This window comes from Zeus faber (assembly GCF_960531495.2).
Source record: "Zeus faber genome assembly, chromosome: 16".
Taxonomy (NCBI): domain Eukaryota; kingdom Metazoa; phylum Chordata; class Actinopteri; order Zeiformes; family Zeidae; genus Zeus; species Zeus faber.
Genome location: NC_137202.1, coordinates 19406779 through 19432710, shown reverse-complemented (window position 1 = coordinate 19432710; position 25932 = coordinate 19406779). Strand labels below are relative to the sequence as shown.

Genomic DNA, 25932 nt, shown 5'->3' with positions numbered 1-25932 from the left:
AAACACTGGACTTGTTATATGCCAACACCAAGGAGGAATAAAACCCACTGGGAAGATCAGATCACAACCTGGTTCATCTCCTGACTGTGTACAAACCTCTCGTGCTCAGGAAACCAGCTGTGACCCGCACAGTGAAAAGGTGGTCTAAAGAGACTGAAGAGGCTCTGCAGCACTGCTTTGACTCTACAGAGTGGGAAGAACTCTGTGCTCCTCATGGGGAGGACATCGACGGTCTCACTGACTCACTGTATCACGGATTACATTAACTTCTGTGTGGAAAACACTGTACCCACCAGGACTGTACGGTGTTTTCCCAACAGCAAACCCTGGATTACGAAGGCAAAGAAAATGGCCTTTAAATCAGGAGACAAGGACTGAAGGTGATACAGAAACAGCTGAGGAGGAAGATCAGAGAGGGAAAGGACAATTACAGAAGAAAGATGGAGGACCAGTTGCAGCAAAAGAACACCAGAGGAGTCTGGAGGGGCCTCAAAACCATCTCGGCCACAACGAACCAGACCCCCAGGCTGTGGGGGATCAGAGGTGGGTGAATGATCTCAATTTGTTTTTCAATAGATTTGATCAGTCACCTACCCCTCCTCCAGCCTATTCACCTCTGCTGCTATCTCCGTCGTCTGCACCTCAGGTGTTCTGCCCCACCCGCCTTCCTTCAATACTCAGCTCACAGCCACCCCCCACTGCTTCTCCTACCAGAGACAACCTCCCCCCATTCACACCCTCCACTCAGCCCCCCTGCTCCAATCTGTCCTTCACTACCATCCAGGTGAGGGAAGAGCTTAGGAAGATGAAGGAGAGAAAGGCTGCAGGTCCGGACGGCATCAGTGCCAGGATCCTGAAGACGTGTGCAGACCAGCTCTGTGGGATAGTGAAGCGCCTGTTCACAGCCACAGCTGTGGAAGACATCCTGCGTGGTACCGGTGCTGAAAATCCCGCACCCCAATGATCTCAGCAAAAAGACCCTGGAGAGGCTGGTCCTTGTGCATCTCCGCCCCCTGGTGAGATCATCAATGGACCCACTCCAGTTTGCCTACCAGCCTGGCATCGGGGTGGACGATGCCCTCATCTTCCTGCTACATCGAGCTCTCTCTCACCTGGAAAAGCCTGGGAGCACTGTGAGGATCATGTTCTTTGATTTCTCAAGTGTTTTCAACACCATTCAGCCTGTGCTCCTGAGGGTCAAGCTGCCGCACACAGGAGTGGACCATCACCTGTCTTCCTGGATCCTGGACTATCTCACAGACCGGCTATAGTACGTGAGTTCTCAAAACTGCGAATCTGACATATTCATCTGCAGCACGGGGGCCCCTCGAGGAACGGTCTTGGCACCTTTCCTCTTCACCCTCTACACTGCAGACTTCATGTACAACTCAACCAGCTGTCACCTGCAGAAGTTCTCTGACGACTCTGCAATCGTTGGCCTCATCAAAGATGAGGACGACAGAGAGTAAAGAGAACTCACCATGGACTTTGTGGACTGGCGTCAGCGGAACCACCTCCACATCAACGCGCTGAAAACCAAAGAGCTGGTGGTGGATTTCCGCAGGTGCAGACAATGCCCCCCGACACCAGTGAACATCCAGGGAATGGATATTGACATAGTGGGATCTTACAAGTACCTGGGTGTTCACCTGAACAATAAACTGGACTGGACTAATCACATACATGCACATTATAAGAAGGGTCAGAGCAGACTCTATCTTAGAAGACTTGTAATGTAGAAGACTTTGGATTGCAGGGGGGCTCTCCTGATGACCTTCTTTAACACCGTGGTGGCATCAGCCATTTTTTATGGAGTGGTCTGCTGGGGAACAGCGTCACCACAGCTGACAGGAAGAGACTTGACAAACTGCTCAAGAAGGCCAGCTCTGTCCTGGGGTGCCCCCTTGACCCAGTGCAGGTGGTGGGAGAAAGGGGGATGATGGCTAAGCTGTCATCCATGATGGAGAACGAATCCCACCCCATGCATAAGACTCTGATGGCACTGGAGAGCTCCTTCAGCGATAGGCTGCTTCACCCAAAGTGTGGGAAGGAGCGCTAAGGCAGGTCCTTCCTTCCTGCAGCTGGCAGACTGTATAATCAACAGTACATCCAGTAGACGTATATTGTTTATAGTGTGTACATTGATATGCTCTCTATTTTCTGCTGTCCCCTTATTGTTGCTGGAACAATGTAAATTTCCCGGTTGTGGGACTAATAAAGGTTTATCTTATCTTATCTTATCTTATCTTATCTTATCTTATCTTAACACGAAGACGAAAGTTTTCACAGACTAGTAAAACCGCATCCTCGTCTTGTTTACGGAAGTGAAGTCAGCATGACTTCTTCGTTGGTATACGTTGGTACACGCCCCCTCCACAATGATGTCTCTGTGTGTGTGTAAAAGAAGTATACTTTAAAGGTTGCAGGAAAGCGCCGAGCACCCTGCCCTGCGCACCCCAGGGGCACACACATACAACCAACCTCCAGGTGCAGGTACAAGATGCAGCCGCAGGCACAGAACCTGGGCCACGGGCCCCAGGCAAGGACTGCAGGCCCGGATCCCGGCCCCACGGCGACAGACCGACGCCCCAACCAGACCCCCCGCCCCGCAGGCGAGCCGGCAGGAATCCCATGCACACCAACGCCCGCGCAAGGCGGAGGCCCGCCCCAGCGCAGCCGAATAGACGCCCCACCCGGTGTTCCCATTGTGACTTCACATCACATGGAATATGGAGGAATTGATCTTCACCTGGATGGTCGCTTTAAAGGAAACCATCGATCGGCGTTGTTCAGCAATGTTCACCGTCGCTGTAAGTGAACTGTGTTTCCCTATGTAATCTAATGGTAATATTTAACTCCGCGGTTTAACATTTTTATACTATGTATAAATCAAACTCGGTTTGAAAATACACTGAGAAATAATAAAAACACAAAGGAATCTGGAAAGATCTAATTTTCTTACTAGTAAGCTTTTTTCAACTTATTTGGCAGCTCCTGGGGATGTTAAAATTGTGCGAGATAGCAGGTTTTGTTGTGGTGGGTCACATACATTAGATATTATCATCATTACATTATTATCACTACATGATCTAAATTAACACATTTATATCACTGGGAATTATCAGATTCTCCAGCCATTTTTTCTGCGCAATGAACCTCCATAGCCTGGGAACCAGACCAATTGGCGGCTCATGTATCATTTTTTCTGCAGAATATGTCTGGCCCCCTCCTGTTCAACCAGATTTCCAGCCGACCTGGAAAGTCGGGCCAATCACAACTGTTTATCTAATATGTGGCGGGTTTGATACGAGGACTATACAGAGGAGTGCTGTTGAGTAACTTTGCTGATGTGGAACGGTCTGTTGAATCTGTTATCGGTATATTTTCTCTAAAAGAAGAAAAAACAACTGCACTTTTGCAGCTTTTGTAGATAAGAAAGATGTGTTTGCTGAACTTCTGCGCACTGTAGTCTGTTTACATTTTTCTGTTGCTCAGTGCTACACAGGCACATGCAGAGGGTGTGACGGAGGATGCCCGAGCACCTGCCTCTTTGCCCCAGGATGTCCATGGGGCCCTTTTTGTCAGGCTCTTTTTTATATAAGCACAAGTGGGCATCGTGGTAGTTGATTTCTGGGCCGCTCAGTTTCCTTATTGAACGAAACGAGAAACACGGTGCGAAACGGGGAAACTTCCTCACTCTCTTTCCTACCCATTACCCTCTATCCCCCTTTACTCTTCTCCACCTCCATCTCATGAGTCTCTATCCCTTTTTGCTTGAGACACTGTGAGTTTCGCTGGAGTCAGTCAGTCAGTCATCCATCAGCTAGTCCATCATGGCTCTGAACATCCCAAAAGCGATAGCGATGGTCTTCTTCTACCTGCTGGTCCTGGTAACCGGCGTCTGGGCTTCCTTCCAATCCAAAAAAAGAGAAGAAGAAGAGATCGGCTGACCAAAAGGAGATGACCCTGCTGGGCAACAGTAGGATCAGCCAGCTGGTGGGAATCTTCACTATGACAGGTCAGCTTTCTGATCAACCACACCTTTATGTTGCTCTACTCTTACTTTCTCATGACTCTGTTAATCCTTCTGAATTCCACACGGCAGCACACGTTAACACTGCTGAGGTTACAGGTTCTACTACTACTGAGGTCTCTCTTGCTGAACATGTTTCCGCTCAAGTTACTGAGATGTTCAACAAGAAATCCAACAAAAAACACAACATAAGAAGACCCAGGATGAATGCAACCCATTTTTAATATCAAAATACAAAATGGCATTGCATAAAAATAATATCTTCATCCGTTCATGTTTTTGAACTTGATGTTGGCAGTGAGTTTCAGGAATGTACAGAGGAAGAAATAGTACTGGAAATCCTTACCTAACTAACAGTTTGGCTGCTGAAGAATTGACTTGACAAGTAGGAGTGATGGTGTGTAGTTACGGGAAGTAGTGGTTTGTTATTTATGCGTGTCTACAGATGAGTAAACAAAAAAGTAAAACAGATAAAATCGCCAAATATACAGAAATAGCTACTTGAATAAGGAACACGGCTAGAGGACCCTTCCGGCAATGAGAATCCAGAAACCTTCTATATCAACAGTGGCTGTCCATCATCCTCAGGGCTCTTAACATTACATTAAGTCAATTGTCTATTAACAGCGGCTGTCCATCATTGGCTCTGAAGGCTCATGTTGGGGATCGTTTTCATACAATTTCCTATTTTCTTCCATAGCGCAACCTTCTACTGGTGGCGGGTCTTGGACTTTGGCTCTGAACTCTGGGGATGGTAGGTCAGGCGGTAGAGCTGGTGGTCTAGTGATCTAAAGGTTGCTGGTTCGATCCCAGGCTCCTCCTGCTAGCATGCTGTAGTGTCCTTGAGCAAGACACTTAACCCCTAATTGCTCCTGATGGCTGCGTCCGTCGGTGTTTGAACAATTGTAAGTCGCTTTGGATAAAAGCGTCTGCTAAATGACTAAAATGTAAATGTAACATGTCCCATCTCTCAGGGACGTGGCCCTTGCTGAAGAGCAGTGCAGCCAGGAAGGAGAATAGAAAGATGGAGGCTATGGAAGACAGCACACACACAGTATTTACAGGAAAGTTTTGGATGTGAACACCATCCTCCAGTCTGTCTCCTGGGAGGTGGATGGTAGCCGGCACTCCAAGCATCGGTTCTCCGCACAAGGCTTTCAACAACAAACTCACCACAAATCCCATAAGTGCCCCATATCCATTAGTTTGGTCAAAGAAAATAACGCAAACCAGTTGAGGAAACAAGAAGACATATAAAACAGTTACACCAATGAGCCAGAACTCCAAGATGCTATTCTTGAAAGTGGTCAGTGATGTACCAACGACACCAACCACGACCACCCCAGCACGGATCACCCACTGCAGCTCCCTCTGGGATGCCTGAAATGAGAGGAAAACCAAGACATGATGAAGTAATAGACTCTTGTAATAGTCTTCTTGTCCCTTCCTCTTAATCCTCTGCTGTGGTGACCCCATGCTGTGGCACCAGGTGTTACTACCACACAGCAGATCCGACAGGACATTGTGGCCACCAATGGTTCTGCACCTTCATTTTCTTACAGAGCTTGAATTCCTGATGCATTTATCACATCACTTCCTGATTTCTTGTTGAGGTAAATTTTCGCTTACTTGACAAAAAGAGCTTCCAGTGACACTCTGGATATTGATTGATATTTTTGTATGGATGGAATTTCTTGTTTATCCACTTTTTAGATAGATAGATAGATAGATAGATCGATTGGCGAAGTGTTAGTAGCATAGTGTTATAGCAGCTCACCAAACAAATAGGATAATAGAATAAAAAGGAGAAAAATAATAAATGTACGACATATTTGAAGAAAAAAGTTCAAAATATTTTTACATTAAGCAGTTTTTTTCACTTTTATCCAAAGCAACTTACAATTATTCAAACACCGACGGACGCAGCCATCAGGAGCAATTAGGGGTTAAGTGTATTGCTCAAGGACACTACAGCATGAGCCTGGGATCAAACCAGCAACCTTTAGATTACTAGACCACCAGCTCTACCTCCTGAGCTACCACCCCCCTATTTCTCAGTGCAGGTTATAGTCTTGGAGAACAACTACATTTTTCCTCACCCGGTTCCTCAGGATGTTTTTGTAGATGTTTGAGGTGAATATGGAGGCTGCAGACAGTAAGATTGAGTCAGCTGATGACATCACAGCGGCAGCCACAGCTCCGATACCGATGATGGAGATGTAGGAGGGGGTGAGGTAGTTCAGGGTGAGGGGCAGAATCATAGCTGCCTGTCCACTTTCAAAAGGAGATAGAGAACCATAGGAGGTCTGGTTCCAATCTGAGGCACAGATAGAAGAAGTCTTGAGACGGATAAAGATGGCAAATAGTCAAACAGTGTTTGCCCTTGGGACTAAGTAATTTGGCCTGGGATCAGGGTGGCTGTAAACCTGTTGTGAGTCAGAGCAATCAACGAGCAACACGTAAATCAACCATCCCCATTTTATGAGAGTAATTTTGTTTCAGAGCCTTTGTACTTTTAATCCGGTAAAAGGTCTGAATACTTCCATCAGTATGTGAGTGAAAGTATTGTTGAAGTGTCAGCTGAGTTTAATGGGGAATCTCTCAAGGACTAGAAAGGAAGCAGAAGAGTCAAGGGGGTGTTAGATAAATCCTTAGTTTCCATCACAGTTTCCATAATGGACTTTCTATATGAATGATCATTTCAGTGTGGAAAAGTTAAAAGCGACAAAATAAGAAAACATTTCACTAACTCATTTTAAGAACTTAAATCAAAAAAACCTATAAAAATATTAAAATGGCTTACATTAAAATACAAAATAACATCAAAGCATTTACATCTAATTCTATAGCATTCTATGGTGTGTAAAAGTTGATACCTGCAGATGCAGCCATGACTCCAAATATAGTTGGTGGAATTGCAAATATTATTATATTGACTGCAGCAGCGTAACAGTTGATCTGGGCTGTTTTTGAGGACGAGGCAGACAAGGTCCTTTGGTGCAAAGATTGGCAGCAGAAGGTTCCCATAGCCTTCAAAAGAGCTTTAGAAGTTTTTCACTCTTCACCACTCAATCCAAGTCTTAAAAATACACAGAGTGCCAACATGGTAATAATAAAAATAACATTTGGGACTAAGGTGCTTTTTTGTGTAAATGGACATTATGACTGGAGAGTATATATATTTTCACCAGGTGTATTTACATATTGGACAAATTTCTTCTGGCGAGGTTTGGTGCACTTCTGTATAGCCTATAAGCATTAAAAAATAAAAAGCTTTTCAGTCTGGGAAAAAAGGGAGAATAAAAAGTAATAATGGAATGAAATATGATATAAAACATATACAATTCGCCAAAGATATACAACTGATTTGTAAGATATAGAAATGTGATAATATGCACAAGAAAAAATATTGTTGTGTTACATAGGTTAAAAATAAAATAATAGATAAATAATAGATAAATTATAATATGAAAAATAGCTGCAGGCATACATTGGATAATGTGGTAGCCTTTAGCCTGTGTTGTTCTCTCTTCTCTTGTGATGCATAGCAGTCTAGTTATCAATCATTTCCATTGGGCTTCATGCGATACATCATTGTGGTGGACCAAGGGGCATGGTTAAGCCGCAGCTGCAGACGACAGCGTGGCTTCTTTCCGCGGCCGCACAGCTGCCTTGAATCAACCTAATCGGCTCCCGGGCAGAGCTGACTGGTCCAGTCCGTGGGCAGAGAGTTTTCTAAATGTTTGTTTGTCTTGCAGAGGGGATCGGCACACAGGCTCATCAGCTACCAGGAGACAGCCTGGAGCATCACTCCTCCTGCGCCCAGACTGATTATAATTATAATTGTTTATTATTTATCCTTTTGGCCAGCGAGCCCTTCTGTTCCCGCCTGTCATAAAAACTCGCCATGTCGGCAATCAAGTGCAAGAAAGACTCCATCTCCCCCCTCCACCCGTACCTGTGGGTAGAGACTCCCATAGTCATTAAGTTGCTGTGCCTCAAAGTCTTTTCCACTGCCTATCCAGACGGAGACCTCATTGCACGTTGCTGACAGAAGCGAGGTAATGAAAGTGCACATATGACCAGACACAATATTTTTTGTCTTGATATTGGAGATCCACATATACAGACATTGGGTATCACATTCCATTCCGTGCTCAAGTACTTCCAGTCAAGCTCATAAAAATGTTCTGATACCAACACAGATCAGTTGTAAATTACAGCAACAGAATTCCAGTAGTAAAAAGCAGGAGACTGTACCCCGTCTGCACACATTCGCATTGGTAATTAAACATCCTAGTATACAGGTTCATCAGCATAGTAATAAAAAAATTGAATAAACAATATGGCCAAAATAGAGGATTTCAAGAGAAGATGGTGGTGGGCCTAACATGGAGCCTGGAGGAACACCATATGTAATGACTCCTAAAGCACATGGTGACTTAGATTCTGTTCGATAGAGGCATTGTGATGAGTTAGGAGCTGAACAGGTGTGAACAGTGTCCTTATTGGACAAAAGTATTGTGCACACTGGCACAATTTTATACACACACATTTGTATACAACGTGCTGGATTGAGCCAAAAGGAATTGTAATTTGTCATATCAGCAGGAAAAAAAAAAATGAACTTACAATATAAAGCAAGCAATACATTTTCAACCTGCTGCTCTAACTGTAACTTTAGATTAATTAAATTAACATATTTAAAATATCTTGACAGAAGCTTTTTCCTTCTCACCATAGCTAAGAAAGTATCCATCTTCATCCAGGCTGTGCTGGTGTCCAGTGTACCGAGCCAGGAGGTGTGGGAGGTGTTGGACAACGTCATATTGGTGATGTCAGAGGAAGCAGGGTTCATGACAACAAAGGGAACGCACAACCACTGCATGGAGACAAACAATATATAACTGCTTAACTGAAGTGTCTGTAATTAAATTTTAATAATCTGAAGGATAAATCACTTTCCCTAAGGCTGTGAAAGCTTACTTTGTCTATAGAAACATTACATCTGCAGATTCTGAGTGTCTCTGTACTTGATACACTGACAAGAAATGCACACAAAAACTGATGCGGGGGTTCCATTGCACTTTTTCAAGTGCAATGGAAAGCATATTCATAGACCCGAATAATGTTTCCTCCATGTGGTCTAACAGCAAGCAAGCTGTGTTCTCAGGTAAACGCTGCACTTTGTGTGAGAAAGTTGTTGCCTATGTTTCTAAAGAAGTGAACTACTTTAGAAGCACCTGAGTTGTCCTCGATGTAAAGAAAATTGTTTTGGAAATATGAGTGGGTTAGAATAGTGTTACTCCAAAAGCTGTTGACAAATGGAAACACTGCATCTCTGTTTAATGTCCGCCTGCAGATCATTGTTTTTATTTCACTCAAATGCAAATACCTCACCATGCAACAACACAATTTTTTTCACAAGGTGATCCAACTTTGGGTAAACTGTTCAACCAATATTTTGCTTTCAAAATGACCATTATTGTTTTCAGTTCAACAATTTTTCTCCTGGTGATATAATGTTTCGTTGCAACGTGAAGACAAATGTCATTCTAGATTAGCATTTTTAAGATAGACAAGTGCCAAGGCAGTGATATGTCATTGCTCACCAGCTTGGCCAGTTTTTCTTGATGTGCACCAGAACACTGTTAAATCACACTTTTGACCGATCTGCTGAATCATTGGCAAGCTTCACAAATGCACGGGGAGTCATTGATATATAGGCTATGTATGTTTTTAATGTTTGTGATTTGTATCTTTAAAGCCTTATTTAAAATGAAACTAAGGTCTTGTAAGGTTGCACAAGTATACGTATTTCCAGCTCCTCTGATGAGACTCACCAGACTGACGAAGATGAGAATGAGCTGTATGACATCTGTGTAGGCCACAGAGTACAGCCCTCCCAGCAGGGTGTAGGTGACGGCCACTGCAGCAGAGATCCAGATGCTCACAGTGTAGGGTACATCCAGAATCACACTCATGCTGGAGCCTGACACACACACACACGACACGGTTTAACTGTTTTGTATAAACACATGATCCCAGTTAATTTCAAGAAGTTAGCAAGTGCAGGTAAGATATTGTTTTTTGGGAACTATTGTGCAGCAGTATACGGACTTTGTCTTATCAAGCATCACTTGTAACAGCGGTCAAGTTTGCTTCCTCTGCTGGCTCCCCCTTCCCACAGCTGACATCCATGAGATGGATAGATCTGTTCTGAGCTTCAGGAATGGAACCTGGAGTGGTTCTTCTTCATCCTCTTCAATGTGTTGTGTTTCAGATGCTCTTCACCAATGTTTAAATGCCCAGTTCTTCTGGTGAGATCCTGTCGCCTTCCTGTTCAACTTGTACCAATCTGGATGTTCTCCTCTGACCTGTCGTTAAAAGCAGTGTTGCCACTACTGTACTGTGAACTACTGTTCGCACAACATTTTTGTTTTTTGCACCGTTCTCTGTAAACGTTACAGATTATTGAGGTGAAAGGTCAGAGCAGTTTATTGAGACAGACATAAAGACATTTGACCTTTCAGACAAACGTTCAAGTCACAAACACCTTGAATGGTAATTCTAGTGCTTACCTAACCCAATAAGGGTACATGGTATCCACACCAGGTCAGTTACAAGTGATAATACTGCCATTAGTCCTGTAATTACTTTTCCATATTTGATCTGGAAAGGGTCCAACATGGTCACATATCTTCGGTCTCTCATTCGCTTGGCAAAGAAAAGTCCACCTCAATGAAACAAAGACAGACATTTTGTTTGTGAGAAATGCCATTAACATTGAATATTTGTGATTATAGATCACTCGTCTTGCAAAGCAGACAGCAGCAGATATTTTGAAAACATCAGTTTATTGTTGAGAGTGGCAAGGTCTAACAAGTTGAATGCACTGACGAGCAACAGGCACAGCAACCTCTGATCCTGGGCCCAATTACCTAGACCCAAGACAGGTGTGGCTGGTTGAACCACACCATCCCCACACCACAGTAACTCTTCAAAAGATGACTTGCTTTAGAACATTTTAACAAATTTGTGTTATCGAGTTCAGTCCTTACACTTACAGATAATATAGCAGGAAACATTTCCTGCCGAGATGATGGCGACCTGTGCCAGTCCCAGCGAGGGTGTGTAGGCTGCCTCTGCTAGTCCATTAATGAAGCCCCCTCCGATCCACGTAGCTATAAGACAGTAAACAAAACATATACAAACACACATGCTTAAATTAAACTTAAAGCCACAAGCAGTACCTTTGGACAGTGAGTGAGCAACTGATGAAGCAAGCCATTGAAACATCACAACAACCAACACTGTGCCTGCTCCTCCTCCACGAGGCTTCTTAGCTTTTTTAGCAGAGGTCTTGTAATGTAAGTCATTGCCAACAGAATGTCAATAGTTTCACAAACTTCCATGAAATTAGTTTGGTAATATAAATGGGGTAGTTGATGGTGTGGTGAATGACAGTATAAGAATAACACAGTCAAATAACACATATAAAAACAAGCACCACGTGTTTTTGTATATACCCCGCGGCCCTCTGGCTTCTCTAGGGGCCCGGGGGTCTTCTGTGGCCGCAGGGCAGGGTGCTCAGGGCTTTCCTGAAGACGTAGGATGTCTACAAGGCTGCAGAGTTCGGGAGGCTTCGGGGCCGTTTCCGCTGCTTGGAGGCACCACAACAAAATACGGCCCGTCTACATCAGTACCAATGGGGATAAGTCATGTACACTCGCCGGTGGAAACACACACACACACACACACACACACATACAGGCGGTCCAATCACACAACACACGCACACACCACCACACCCGCTTCGAGTGCACCCCAGCACCCTCCTGGTTGCATTCCTCTCCTTTCCTCCCTCATTTACTGCCATAACTACGACAGGAAGTGGCCACGTGACCAGTTGTAGTTCCAGTTTTCCTGGACTTAATTCACTGTTTTTCAATACATGTCATCCATTGTTCATGTTTTTGTGTAAATGTTGTTTGTTTCTATGTTTATTTGTTTCACCCGTGGTGATTCTCCCCCTCTTGAAGTTGTGATCAGATGTTTATAAACCCAAACATGATGAATAGTTCTCCAAAGAGGGGGGTTGGTGGCGGCTCTCCATAACCAAAACTGTGCTCTTGTCATCCTACAGGTCGTCCACAGGACAGAGTTATTGCAGCAGATGTTGATGATTTAAGAATTAATAAAGGGTTACATTGCAGGTTGAGAACTCCACTTGCAGACTAACTCTGTCCTAGATGCGATGGCATACAAATACAAATACTCTTTGTTGTATGCCTAGCACACTGACAGAACAGGTAAAAAATAAAATTAAAAAAATGAAATGCATTTATAAGAGGTACCATGCCCAGACATTCCAGTGATCTGTAAATCATATTTTGACATTATTATAATAATTTTTATTACTGTCACAGCATCTATAGGTTACGGAATGTACAGCAGTCTGTGGTTTTCCAAAAGCAACTTTTTGAAACTTTGAATAATTCTTTGTACAAATGTTGATTAAAACGGTTCTTTAATTCCTATTAAACTCAAAAAATGTCGAAAAAAAACATGTAAAAGTTACAGGTAAAAGCGATAAAGTAGTTAATATTGGCATTAAACCAAAGATGTCATAATTTTTATTTTGTAATACAGGTACTCCTCACTTAACGACCTGCCAGTTTAATGACGGTTCGGACTCAGGACCAGCTCTCCAACCAGTCTGTATTGTGCAATGCGTACAATACCCTGGCGTGAGCGGCGTCTCAGCGTCAGGCATCTCATCGCCCATCACCATTCTCAGTCTCAGTCTCGTTCCGGGCGGAACCCGGTCGTTTAGTAAGGAGTACCTGTATTAAGATTCAGTGAGATCTAGAATTTGTGATGAAATAAAATTTAAAAATCCATATTTTATTTAAGTACTAAATTAACTGTGTGTGGAAGAGTAAGTCTTATTATAGATTTACTCATTCTCTTCAAATATTTTATTTTTCTAAATTTCCTTATTGAACAAAACAAAAAAACCTACTTCTGCACAGGCAGGTGAGGCTCAGCTCAGGACGTGACCCATTCACACCGGAATCTAATATCGGCCACATTTAAAAAATAATGTGAACAGCCAAACAAAAACATTGGATCTGAGCAATAAATCTGAATTGAGCACTCAGGCCTGCAGTGTCTGAAGGCCTTACTGAAGCTGACCTGACCTCTAAACTGTATGCAGATAAACATCACACTTTTCTTCAGAACGTGAAGTAAGATCACTCTCTAGTGGACTTTTTTACAGTTACTACGTAATAAAAATTCCCTGTGAAAAAGTTTGGAAATCCTTCTGAATTGTTCATTGTTACCTTTCAAAAAATATGAAAACTAACACTCAGACCGAGGTGATTTACGGATGAGATTGCAGCTTCAGGTGATTCCAGGCTGAACAATTGTTTTATTCTAAACGATCTGACTGTGGTGGCTCAAATTAAAATCACGGATGGATGAAGATATTATATTTCGGAAATGGGGAATTCAGAAGGATGAACAGAACCACAAGGAAGTAAGAAAAGATCAACATTAAGGCGTGTTGATCAGAAAACTGACCTGTCGTGGTGAAGATTCCCACCAGCTGGCTGATCCTACGGTTGCCCAGCAGGGTCATCTCCATTGGGTCGGCCGATCTCTTCTTCTTCTCTTTTTTGGATTTGAAGGAAGCCCAGATGCCGGTTCCCAGGACCAGCAGGTAGAAGAAGACCATGGCTATCACTCCTGGGACATTAAGAGCCATGATGGACCAGCTGATGGATGACTGACTGACTCCAGCTGAAGTCACAGTGTCTGACTGAAGAGGTAAGAAAATGCAGAAGCTTTCTCAGTCGCATTTAGTTATTTTGTAGAAAGGATGTAGATCTAAGCTTGCGGTGCCTTTTTAAAATTTGTTAGCCTTGAGGGTCACGGTGGTAATTATATATGATGGTAATTTCGAGGATCAATAAAGGTAGGTTTTTCCAGTTTGACAGCTTTCCTGTGAAACAGTTTCATCCAGTCCTCAGAGCCTCCATCACCAGAGAGACACAGAGCAGAGACTCAGAGTCTCTGCTCTGTGAGTTCATTGTGGAGGGAGAGGCCGGTATTGACGGCTCTGCAGCGACTGAGAGAGAGATTGAGAAAGTCTCTCTCTTACAGAAATGCAGGGTTTATTATTTACAGGTAAAGAGTATTCATACAAAATCAATCCAGTTTTTACCAAATTAAGTCCCAAAGCAACGGAAGAAGTGAATGACAGGGCACGGGACACACAGAACATTTTTGTTTTTCGTTCAATTCGGAAATGAAGGAAAAAAAATTCATGTCAAATAAAAACGCACTGTTTTTAATTGATTTGTTGGGAGACACAGGAATGGGCACAGCAGCAGAGTGGAGATCGCACCCTCTGTTACACAATGCACTGTTCCAATCCAAGGTGGAAGACGTTTGTTTTTCATTCATTTCAGTTCATGTAAGAAAATATGAAAATGAAATCTCAATCAGTTTTAAAAACAATTGCAAATATAAAAAAGTATCTACGTTTCTGTGACTACGTTCAGAGAACAAAATTTAGTCTTCCACTCTGCCTGAGTTTTACCTCTCTTTGAAAGAGGACCGATTGGTCAGTTTGGATCCACCTTCATCTGCGGCAAACCTTCTCAGTCATACAAATCAACAAGTCAAAGCACAGATCCAGGCTGAAGGACCATGGACCAACATGTGGATTTCTGACAATGTCACAGTTTTTATATCCTTGTGGCCGAGAGTAAAAGGTGCTTCCTTTTTGGCCTTGCGGCCGCAATAGCGTTTTCCTGGCTGTAACGGGTGTGGTTAGGACCCAATTGCAGCACAAAGACAGGCAGGGATATTTGGTTATGTCTTTTATTTGTAGGGCGGACGGAAGACAGGCCGGGGGGGAGCGAGTTGGTAGCGGGGAGTCAGTTAGGGGAATGCTGGAGAGTCTGGTGCAAGCATCAAAGACAATCTGGCAATGGGTGACTGGTGAGAGAGGCATATATAGTGCTTAGATTGCAGATCTGGAACAGCTGTGTGCGCAGGTGAACGGAGTTGGGCTAATGGGACAGGTAAGGACAGGGAGGGTACCTGTATTAAGATTCAGTGAGATCTATAATTCCTGAAGAAAAAAATTTAAATATATCCATATTTTATTTAAGTACTAAATGAACTGTGTGGGAAGAGTAATTTTTATTATAGATTTACTCTCTTCAAATGTTTAATTTTTCTAAACTTCCTTATTGAACAAAACAAAAAAAACTACTTCTGCACATGCAGGTGAGGCTCAGTTCAGGACGTGACACGTTCACACCGTAATCTGATATTGGCCACATTTAAAGAATAATGTGAACAGCCAAACAAAAACATTGGATCTGAGCAATAAATCTGAATTGAGCACTAAGGCCTGCAGTGTGTGAAGGCCTAAGTGAAGCTGACCTGACCTCTAAACTGTATGAATATAAACATCACACTTTTCTTCAGAACGTAAAGCAAGATCACTCTCTAGTGGACTTTTTTTACAGTTACTACGTAATAAAAATTCCCTGTAAAAAAGTTTGGAAATCCTTCTGAATTGTTCATTGTTACCTTTCAAAAAATATGACAACTAACACTCAGACCTAGGTGATTTACTTATAGGTTGCAGCGTCAGGTGACTGTAATTCCAGGGTTGAACAATTTATTTATTCTAAACTATGGGACTGTGGTGGCTGTTCTGTCTGGAGTTAACAACCATGGCTCCTCTAAAGAGGTGTCCGAGAACATCAGAATCAAGACAGTTCACTTCCAACCAAAAGGAGAAGAAAACAAAAAACTCACGTTATCAGATCACGGCAGATAAAGAACAGCTTAAGTCAAAACCCAAAGAAGGATCCAGATGGACAGTCAGCCATCAGCTGGTCCATCATGGCTCTGAAAGTCCCAGGAGTGAGAGCAATAGTCGTCTTCTACCTGCTGGTCCTGGGAACCGGCGTCTGGGCTGTCTTCAAATCCGAAAAAGAGAAGAAGAGATTGGCCGACCAAATGGAGATGACCCTGCTGGGCAACCGCAGGATCAGCCAGCTGGTGGTAATCTTCACCATGACAGGTCAGCTTTCTGATCAACCACACCTTTATGTTTCTCTATTCATACTTTCTCATGCTTCTGTTCACGCGTCTGAATTCCACACGGCAGCACACGTTAACACTGCTGAGGTTACAGGTTAGATGTTTCCCCTCCAGTTACAGATGAGATGTTCAACAAGAGATCCAACAAAAGACACTATATGAGAAGACCCAGGATGAATGTAACCTTTTTTAATATCAAAATATAAAACGGCATGACATAAATACATCATCCGTCCATGCTTTTGAACTTGTTGGGAGTGAGTTTGAGTAATGTGCAGAGGAAGTAGTATTGGAAATCCTTAATTAAGTAGGGATTGGGCTGTCGAAGAATTGACTTGACAAGTAGAAGTAGTGATGGTGTGTAGATATGTGAATTTCTAATTTATTATTTGTGCGTGTCTGCAGACAATTAAACAAAAAAGTAAAATAATTAAAATCGCCAAAAACACAGAAATTGTTGCTGAAATAATAAGGGCTCATAGAGTTAGAGATTAGATGAGAGATGGAGTGTTTAGAGAGCATATTTAATCCTCTTACAACCAAACCCTTCTGGCAAAGAGAATCCAGAAACCTTCGATATCAACAGTGGCTGTCCATCATCCTCAGGAATCTTCATCTTCATTGGAGTCCATCATTGGCTCTAAAGCCTCTTGTTGTGGATCCTTTTCATCCAATTTCCCATTGTCGCCCATAACACCACCTGCTACTGGAGGCGAGTCTTGGAGTTTGGCTTTGAACACGTCCCATCTCTCAGGGACGAGGCCTTTGCTGAAGAGCAGTGCAGCCAGGAAGGAGAATAGAAAGATGGAGGCTATGGAAGACAGCACACACACAGTATTTACTGGAAAGTTTTGGATGTGAACACCATCCTCCAGTCTGTCTCCTGGGAGGTGGATGGTAGCCGGCACTCCTAGCATCGGTTCTCCGCACAAGGCTTTCAACAACAAACTCACCGCAAGTCCCATAATAGCCCCATATCCATTGGATTGGTCAAAGAAAATAACGCAAACCAGTTGAGGAAAAATGAAGACATATAAAACAGTTACACCAATGAGCCAGAACTCCAAGATGCTATTTTGGAAAGTGGTCAGAGATGTTCCAACGACACCAACCACGACCACCCCAGCACGGATCACCCACTGCAGCTCCCTCTGGGATGCCTGAAATGAGAGGAAAAACCAAGACATGATGAAGTAATAGACTCTTGTAATAGTCTTCTGGTCCCTTCCTCTTAATCCTCTGCTGTGGTGACCCCATGCTGTGGCACCAGGTGTTACTACCACACAGCAGATCCGGCAAGACATTGTAAAACCTCAGCTATGACTTGACAGAAGAGCCACTGTGGCCACCAATGGTTCTGCACCATCATTTTCTTACAGAGCTTGAATTCCTGATGCACTTATGACATCACTTCCTGATTTCTTGTTGAAGTAAATTTAAATTTCACTGGACAGAAAGAGCTTCCAGTGACACTCTGGACACGTCTTGTGGATGGATATATTTTCTTGTTTTTCCAGTTGGTTTTTAGATAGATAGATAGATAGATAGATAGATAGATAGATAGATAGATAGATGGATAGATAGATAGGTAGATAGATAGATAGATGGGCGAAGTGTTAATAGCATAGTGTTATAGCAGCTCACATAACAAAAAGGGTAGTAGAATATAAGGAGAAAAAAATAATTGTACTACATAAGAGAAAGAAAAGGTTCAAAATATTTCTCAGTGCAGGTTATAGTCTTGGATAACAACAACATGTTCCCTCACCTGGTTCCTCAGGATGTTCTTGTAGATGTTTGAGGTGAAGATGGAGGCTGCAGACAGTAAGATTGAGTCAGCCGATGACATCACAGCGGCAGCCACAGCTCCGATGCCGATGATGGCGATGTAGGAGGGGGTGAGGTAGTTCAGGGTGAGGGGCAGGATCATAGCTGCCTGTCCACTTTCAAAAGGAGACAGAGAACCGTAGGAGGTCTGGTTCCAATCTGAGGTACAAATAGAAGAAATCTTGAGACAGATATTTTCTTGGCAAATAGCCCAGCAGTGTTTGCCCTTGTGGTGTGGTTTAAACAGCCACACCTTTCTTGGGTCTCAGTAATTGGGTCCGGGATCAGAGTGGATGTACGCCCCCAGTCAGAGCAATCAACGAGCAACAGGTAAATCAACCATTCCCATTTTACAAGAGTCATTTTGTTTCAGTGTCTTTGTACTTTTAATCCGGTAAAAGGTCTGAATACTTCCACCACTATGTGAGTGGAAGTATTATTGATGTGTCAGTTGAGTTTACTGGGGAATCTCTCAAGGAATAGAAAGGAAGAAGAAGAATCAAGGGGGTGTCTGATAAATCCTTAGTTTCCATCACAGATTCCAGAAGGAACTTTCTATACGAATGATCATTTCAGTGTGGAAATGTAAAAATCAACGAAAAAAGTAAACATTTCACAAACTCAATTTTAGACGTAAATAGTTAAAAATTAACATAGTAACACAAATAGTTAAAAAAAACATTCAAAGCATCTATATCTAATTCTATAGCATTCTGTAGTGTGTAAAAGTTGATACCTGCAGATGCAGCCATGACTCCAAATATAGTTGGTGGAATTGCAAATATTATTATATTGACTGCAGCAGCGTAACAGTTGATCTGGGCTGTCTTTGAGGACGAGGCAGACAAGGTCCTTTGGTGCAAAGATTGGGAGCAGAAGGTTCCCAGAGCCTTCAAAAGAAGATAGAAGTTTTTCACTCTCCACCATTGGGTATCACATTCCATTCCGTGCTCAAGTACTCCCAGTCAAGCTCATAAAAATGTTCTGATACCAAAACAGATCAGTTGTAAATTACAGCAACAGAATTCCAGTCGTAAAAAACAGCAGACTGTACACCGTCTGCACATATTGGCATTTGTCATTTCAGCAGGAAAAATAATAAATGTTAACTAACAATATAAAGCAAACAATACATTTTCAACCTGCTGCTCTCACTGTTACTTTAGATTAATTCAATTCACACATTTAAAATATCTTGACAGAAGCTTTTTCCTTCTCACCATAGCTAAGAAAGTATCCATCTTCATCAAGGCTGTGCTGGTGTCCAGTGTACTGAGCCAGGAGGTGTGGGAGGTGTTGGACAACGTCATATTGGTGATGTCAGAGGAAGCAGGGTTCATGACAACAAAGGGAACGCACAACCACTGCATGGAGACAAACAATATATAACTGCTTAACTGAAGTGTCTGTAATTAAATTTTAATAATCTGAAGGATAAATCACTTTCCCTAAAGCTGTGAAAGCATATTCACAGACCAGAAGAATGTTTCCTCCATGTGGTCTAACAGCGAGCAAGCTGTGCTCTCAGGTAAACGCTGCACCATGGGTGAGAAAGTTGTTGCCTATGTTTCTAAAGAAGTAAACTACTTTAGAAGCACCTGAGTTGTCCTCGATGTAAAGAAAATTGTTTTGGAAATTTGAGTGGGTTAGAATAGTGTTACTCCAAAAGCTGTTGACAAATGGAAACACTGCATCTCTGTTTAATGTCTGCCTGCAGAACATTGTTTTATTTTTCACTCAAACGCAAATACCTCACCATGCAACAACACAATTTTTTTCACAAGGTGATCCAACTTTGGGTAAACTGTTCAACCAATATTTTGCTTTCAAAATGAGAATTATTGTTTTCAGTTCAACAATTTTGCTCCTTGTGATATAATTTTTCGTTGCAACGTGAAGACAAATGTCATTCTAGATTAGCATTTTTACGATAGCCCAAGTGCCAATTATGTTAATAAGGCAGTGATATGTCATTGCTCACCAGCTTGGCTACTTTCAGTTTCACAGAAACTTATTCTTGATGTGCACCAGAACACTGTTTAATCACACCTTTGACTGATCTGCTGCATCACTGGCAAGTTTCACAAATGCACGCGGAGTCACTGATATATAGGCTATATATGTTTTTAATATGTTTGTGATTTGTATCTATAAAGCCTTATTTAAATGAAACTTTAGGTCTTGTTAGGTTGCCCAAATGTACGTATTTCCAGCTCCTCTGATGAGACTCACCAGACTGACGAAGATGAGAATGAGCTGTATGACATCTGTGTAGGCCACAGAGTACAGCCCTCCCAGCAGGGTGTAGGTGACGGCCACTGCAGCAGAGATCCAGATGCTCACAGTGTAAGATACATCCAGAATCACACTCATGCTGGAGCCTGACCCCCACACACAAACACACACACACACACACACACACACACACACACACACACACACACACACACACACACACACACACACACACACACACACACACACACACATACACACACGGAGGACATGGTTTAACTGTTATGTATAAACACATGATCCCAGTTATTTTCAAGAAGTTAGTAAGTGCAGGTGAGACATTGTTTTTTGGGAACTATCATGCAGCAGCATCTGGACTTTGTCTTATCAAACATCACTGGTCAAGTTTGCTTCCACTGCTGGCTCCCCTTTCCCACAGCTGACATCCATAACATAGATGGATCTGTTCTGAGCTTCAGGAATGGAACCTGGAGTGGTTCTTCTTCATCCTCCTCAATGTTTTGTGTTTCAGATGCTCTTCACCAATGTTTAAATGCCTAGTTCTTCTGGTGAGATCCTGTCGCCTTCCTGTTCAACTTGTACCAATCTGGATGTTCTCCTCTGACCTGTCATTAAAAGCAGTGTTGCGACTACTGTACTGTGAACTACTGTTCACACAACATTTTTGTTTTTTGCACCATTCTCTGTAAACGTTACAGCATGTTGAGGTGAAAGGTCAGAGCAGTTTATTGAGACAGACATAAAGACGTTTGACTTTTCAGACAAACGTCCAAGTCACAAACACCTTGAATGGTAATTTTAGTGCTTACCTAACCCAATAAGGGTACATGGTATCCACACCAGGTCAGTTACAAGTGATAATACTGCCATTAGTCCTGTAATTACTTTTCCATATTTGATCTGGAAAGGGTCCAACATGGTCACATATCTTCGGTCTCTCATTGGCTTGGCAAAGAAAAGTCCACCTCAGTGAAACAAAGACAGACATTTTGTTTGTGAGACATTCCATGAACATTGAATATTTGTGATTAAAGATCACTCGTCTTGCAAAGCAGACACCAGCAGACATTTTGAAAACACACCAGTTTATTGTTGAGAGTGGCATGGTCTAACAAGTCGAGAGCCGATGCACACATGTCATGACAGAGGCTCTCCCAGTGTGTGGGGATGGGTGATTTACCTGTTGCTTGTTGAATGCACTGACGAGCAACAGGCGCAGCCACCTCTGATCCTGGGCCAAATTACCTCGACCCAAGACAGGTGTGGCTGCTTAAACCACACCATCCCCACACCACAGTAACTCTTCAAAAGATGACTTTCTTTACAACATTTTAAGGAATTTGAGTTATTGTGTGTTATCGTGTTGAGTCCTTACACTTACAGATAATAAAACAGGAAACGCTTCCTGCCGAGAGGACGGCGACCTGTGCCAGTCCCAGTGAGGGGGTATAGGCTGCCTCTGCTAGTCCATTAATGAAGCCCCCTCCGACACACGTAGCTACAAGACAGAAAACAAAACATATACAAACACACATGCTTAAATTAAACTTAAAGACACAAGCAGCAACATTGGACAGTGAGTGACGAATAGCAACTGATGAAGCAGGCCATAGAAACAGCACAACAACAACCAACACTGTGCCTGCTCCCCCTCCACGACGCTTCTTAGCCTTTGTAGCAGAGGTCTTGCAATGTAGGTCATTGCGAACATAATGTTTGTCAATACACTCACAAACTACCATGAAATTAGTTTGGCAATATAAATGGGGGAGTTGATGGTGTGGTGAATGACAGTATGAGAATAACACAGTCAAATAACACATACACAAACACGCTTAAATTAAACTTAAAGCCACAAGGACTAACATTGGACACTGAGGGGTGAATTCACAAAGCAATTACTCTGCTTTTGTGGCCACTAAACGTAATAATAGAAAAAGCGAGAGTCGAATTGCCAAAGTAGACACAGGACATGGTTTAACTGTTATGTATAAACACATGATCCCAGTTAGTTTCAAGAAATTAGTTAGTGTAGGTAAGACATTGTTTTTTCGGAACTATTCTGCAGCAGCATCTGGACTTGGAGAATTGTATTTAAATGAGGTATAATTCATAGATTTGGTGCAAAATTGGCCCCTTACGATGAAAATGAGCCTCATTGCAAATAGTGTCCACACGCAGTTAGCGTGAAAGTTTACGCGTCTGAATGATCGTCCGCAGAGAGCAGGTACAACTGAAATGCATTTATAACCCCCAGGCCTGCACCTGGGGGTTGGCTGTATGTGTTCGCCCTGGGGTGCGGGGTCTCCTCGTGCTCCCTGAGACTAGGTAATGCTCCTCAGGGTTGGGCGTGGGGGTTGCTCCACGGCCCTCTGGCTTCTCTAGGGGCCCGAGGGTCTTCTGTGGCCGCAGGGCAGGGTGCTCGGGGCTTTCCTGAAGACGTAGGATGTCTACAAGGCTGCAGAGTTCGAGGGGCTTCGGGGCCCCTTTCGGCTGCTTGGAGGCGCCGCAACATAATGCCGCCCATCTACATCAGTACCAATGGGGATAAGTCATGTACACTCACTGGTGTACATCTTACACACACACACACACACACACACACACACACACACACATACACACACACACACACACACACACACACACACACACACACACACACAGGCGGTCCAATCACACACACACACGCACAAACCACTACACCTGCTTCGAGTGTACCCCAGCACCCTCCTCCCTCATTTGCTGCCATAACTATGACAGGAAGTGGCCATGTGACCAGTTGTAGTTCCAGTTTTCCTGGACCTAATTCACTGTTTTTCAATACATGTTGTCATCCAATGTTTTTGTGTAAATGTTGTTTGTTTCTATGTTTATTTGTCTCACCCGTGGTGATTCTCCCCCTCTTGGAGTAGTGATCAGATGTTTGTAGACCCAAACATGATGAATAGTTCTCCAAAGAGGGGTGTTAGTGGTGGTTCTCCATAATCAAAAACTGTGCTGTTGTCATCCTACATCCATCCTACTCTTTACAATTAATAAAGGGTTACATTGCAGGTTGAGAACTCCAAATACAAATACTCTTTGTTGTATGCCTAGCACACTGACAGAACAGGTAAAATATAACATTTAAAAAATGAAATGCATGTACCACGCCCAGACTTTCCAGTGATCTGTAAATCATATTTTGACATTATTATAATAATTTAGATTACTGTCCCAGCATCTATAGGTTACGGAATGCACAGCAGTCGGTGGTTTTCCAAAAGCAACTTTTTGAAACTTTGAATAATTCTTTGTACAAATGTTGACTAAAACGGTTCTTTAAGTCCTATTAAACTCAAAAGATATCGAAAAAAACATGTAAAAGTTTCAGGTAAAAGCGATAAAGTAGTTAATATTGGCATTAAACCACAGATGTCATAATTTTTATTCTGTGATACAGGTACTCCTCACTTAACGACCTGGCTGTTTAATGACGGTTCGGACTCACGACCAGCTCTCCAACCAGTCTGTATTGTGCACTGCGTACAATACCCTGGCGTGAGCGGCGTCTCAGCGTCAAGCATCTCATCGCCCATCATCATTCTCAGTCTCAGTCTCGTTCCCCCTGTCTGTCAGTATTCACTACACTACGGTTCGCAATGGCCACGCCCCGTGCCCCAAAGACCCGTGAAATAACACGGGTCCTCGCTCATCGACCAATTTGTTTAACGACCTGGTCCTCTGAACGGAACCCGGTCGTTAAGTGAGGAGTACCTGTATTAAGATTCAGTGAGATCCAGAATTTCTCAAGAAAGAAATTGAAATATATCCAGATTTTATTTGAGTACTAAATGAACTGTGTGGGAAGAGTATGTTTTATTATGTATTCTCTTCAAATCATTTATAGTTTCATTGTTTCAAATGTTTTATTTTTCTAAATTTCCTTATTGAACAAAACAAAAAAATATACTTCTGCACATGCAGGTGAGGGTCAGCTCAGGACGTGACCCGTTCACACCGGAATCTGATATTGGCCACATTTAAAAAATAATGTCAACAGCCAAACAAAAACATTTGGATCTGAGCAATAAATCTGAATTGAGCACTAAGGCCTGCAGTGTGTGAAGGCCTAGGTGAAGCTGACCTGACCTCTAAACTGTACGCAGATAAACATCACACTTTTTATCAGAACGTGAAGCAAGATCACTCTCTAGTGGACTCTTTTACAGTTACTACGTAATAAAAATTCCCTGTGAAAAAGTTTGGAAATCCTTCTGAATTGTTCATTGTTACCTTTCAAAAAATATGACAACTAACACTCAGACCTAGGTGATTTACGTATAACTTGCAGCGTCAGGTGACTGTAATTTCAGGGTTGAACAATTTATTTATTCTAAACTATTGGACTGGGGTGGCTGTTCTGTCTGGAGTTAACAACCATGGCTCCTCTAAAGAGGTGTCCGAGAACATCAGAATCAAGACAGTTGACTTCCACCCACAAGGAGAAGGAAACAAAAAACTCAACTTCAGAATGAACCAATTTCCAGCGTTATCAGAACATGGCAGATAAAGAACAGCTTAAGTCAAAACCCAAAGAAGGATCCAGATGAACTGGACCATACATCACTTCTTCACAAAGCTACACACCATCACTACTTCTACGTCAAGTCAATTCTTCAGCAGCCAAACTCTTACATCGGTAAGGATTTCCACTACTTCTTCTGCACATGACTCACACTCACTGCCAACATCAGGTTAAAAACATGGATGGGTGAAGATATTATATTTAGGAAATGGGGAATTCAGAAGGATGAACAGAACCTTGAGTAGGTACGAAAAGAGCAACATTAAGGCGTGTTGATCAGAAAACTGACCTGTCATTGTGAAGATTCCCACCAGCTGGTTGATGCTACGGTTGCCCAGCAGGGTCATCTCCATTTGGTCGGCCGATCTCTTCTTCTTCTCTTTTTTGGATTTGAAGGAAGCCCAGATGCCGGTTCCCAGGACCAGCAGGTAGAAGAAGACCATGGCTATCACTCCTGGGACGTTCAGAGCCATGATGGACCAGCTGAAGTCACTGTGTCTGACTGAAGAGGTAAGAAAATGCAGAAGCTTTCTCAGACGCCTTTAATTATTTGTAGAAGGAGGTGGATCTCAGATTAAGATGCCTTTTTAAAATGTGTTGGCCTTGAGGATCTGAGGTTTAGACTGTAGGTTTATCGGCATGCTGCAGTGTAGACGAACAGCTTTAAATATGATAATTATATGTTATGGTAATTTATAGGATCAGGTATGTATTCCCAGTTTGACAGGTTTTCTGTGAAACTTAGCACGGCCCTCAGAGCCTCCATCAGCAGAGACACACAGAGCAGAGGAGAGGAGAGAAGGGCCGGTTGATTGAGGAAGTGACTGAGAAAGTCTCTCCGTTACAAAAGTGCAGGGTTTAATATTTGCAAGTAAAGAATATTCACACAAAATCAATAGTTTTTACCAAATTAAGTCCCATAGCAACGGAAAGCAACAGGGAGACGTGAGACTTTTTTGTTTTGTTCAATAAGGAAAAGAAGGAAAACAAATACACGTCAGATAAAACACGCACTTTGATTTTATTTGTTTTGTTTGGAGACACGGGAACGGCACACGCAGAAGAGCGGAGATCGCAACACCCCCCCACCCTCCACTCTGCCCGAGTTTTCTGC

General features: G+C 42.8%; 2 protein-coding genes across 2 annotated transcripts; both read right to left on the bottom strand.

Moving 5' to 3' along the window:
- Nucleotides 1–4059: 4059 nt before the first annotated feature.
- LOC307242073 (high affinity choline transporter 1-like) lies at nucleotides 4060–13805 on the bottom strand (the record flags this gene model as incomplete). Its single annotated transcript, XM_080016408.1, has 7 exons — nucleotides 4060–4183; nucleotides 4992–5413; nucleotides 6133–6372; nucleotides 8772–8915; nucleotides 9877–10025; nucleotides 11101–11217; nucleotides 13622–13805. The coding sequence occupies 7 exons, from the start codon at nucleotides 13803–13805 to the stop codon at nucleotides 4060–4062; spliced, it is 1380 nt and encodes a 459-aa protein (XP_079872534.1).
- Nucleotides 13806–16767: 2962 nt separating this feature from the next.
- On the bottom strand, nucleotides 16768–25291 carry LOC307242072 (high affinity choline transporter 1-like; the record flags this gene model as incomplete). Its single annotated transcript, XM_080016407.1, has 8 exons — nucleotides 16768–17325; nucleotides 17934–18151; nucleotides 18729–18882; nucleotides 19213–19356; nucleotides 20225–20330; nucleotides 21063–21213; nucleotides 21630–21746; nucleotides 25108–25291. 8 exons carry the CDS (start codon nucleotides 25289–25291, stop codon nucleotides 16768–16770), a joined length of 1632 nt encoding a protein of 543 aa, XP_079872533.1.
- Nucleotides 25292–25932: the final 641 nt, after the last annotated feature.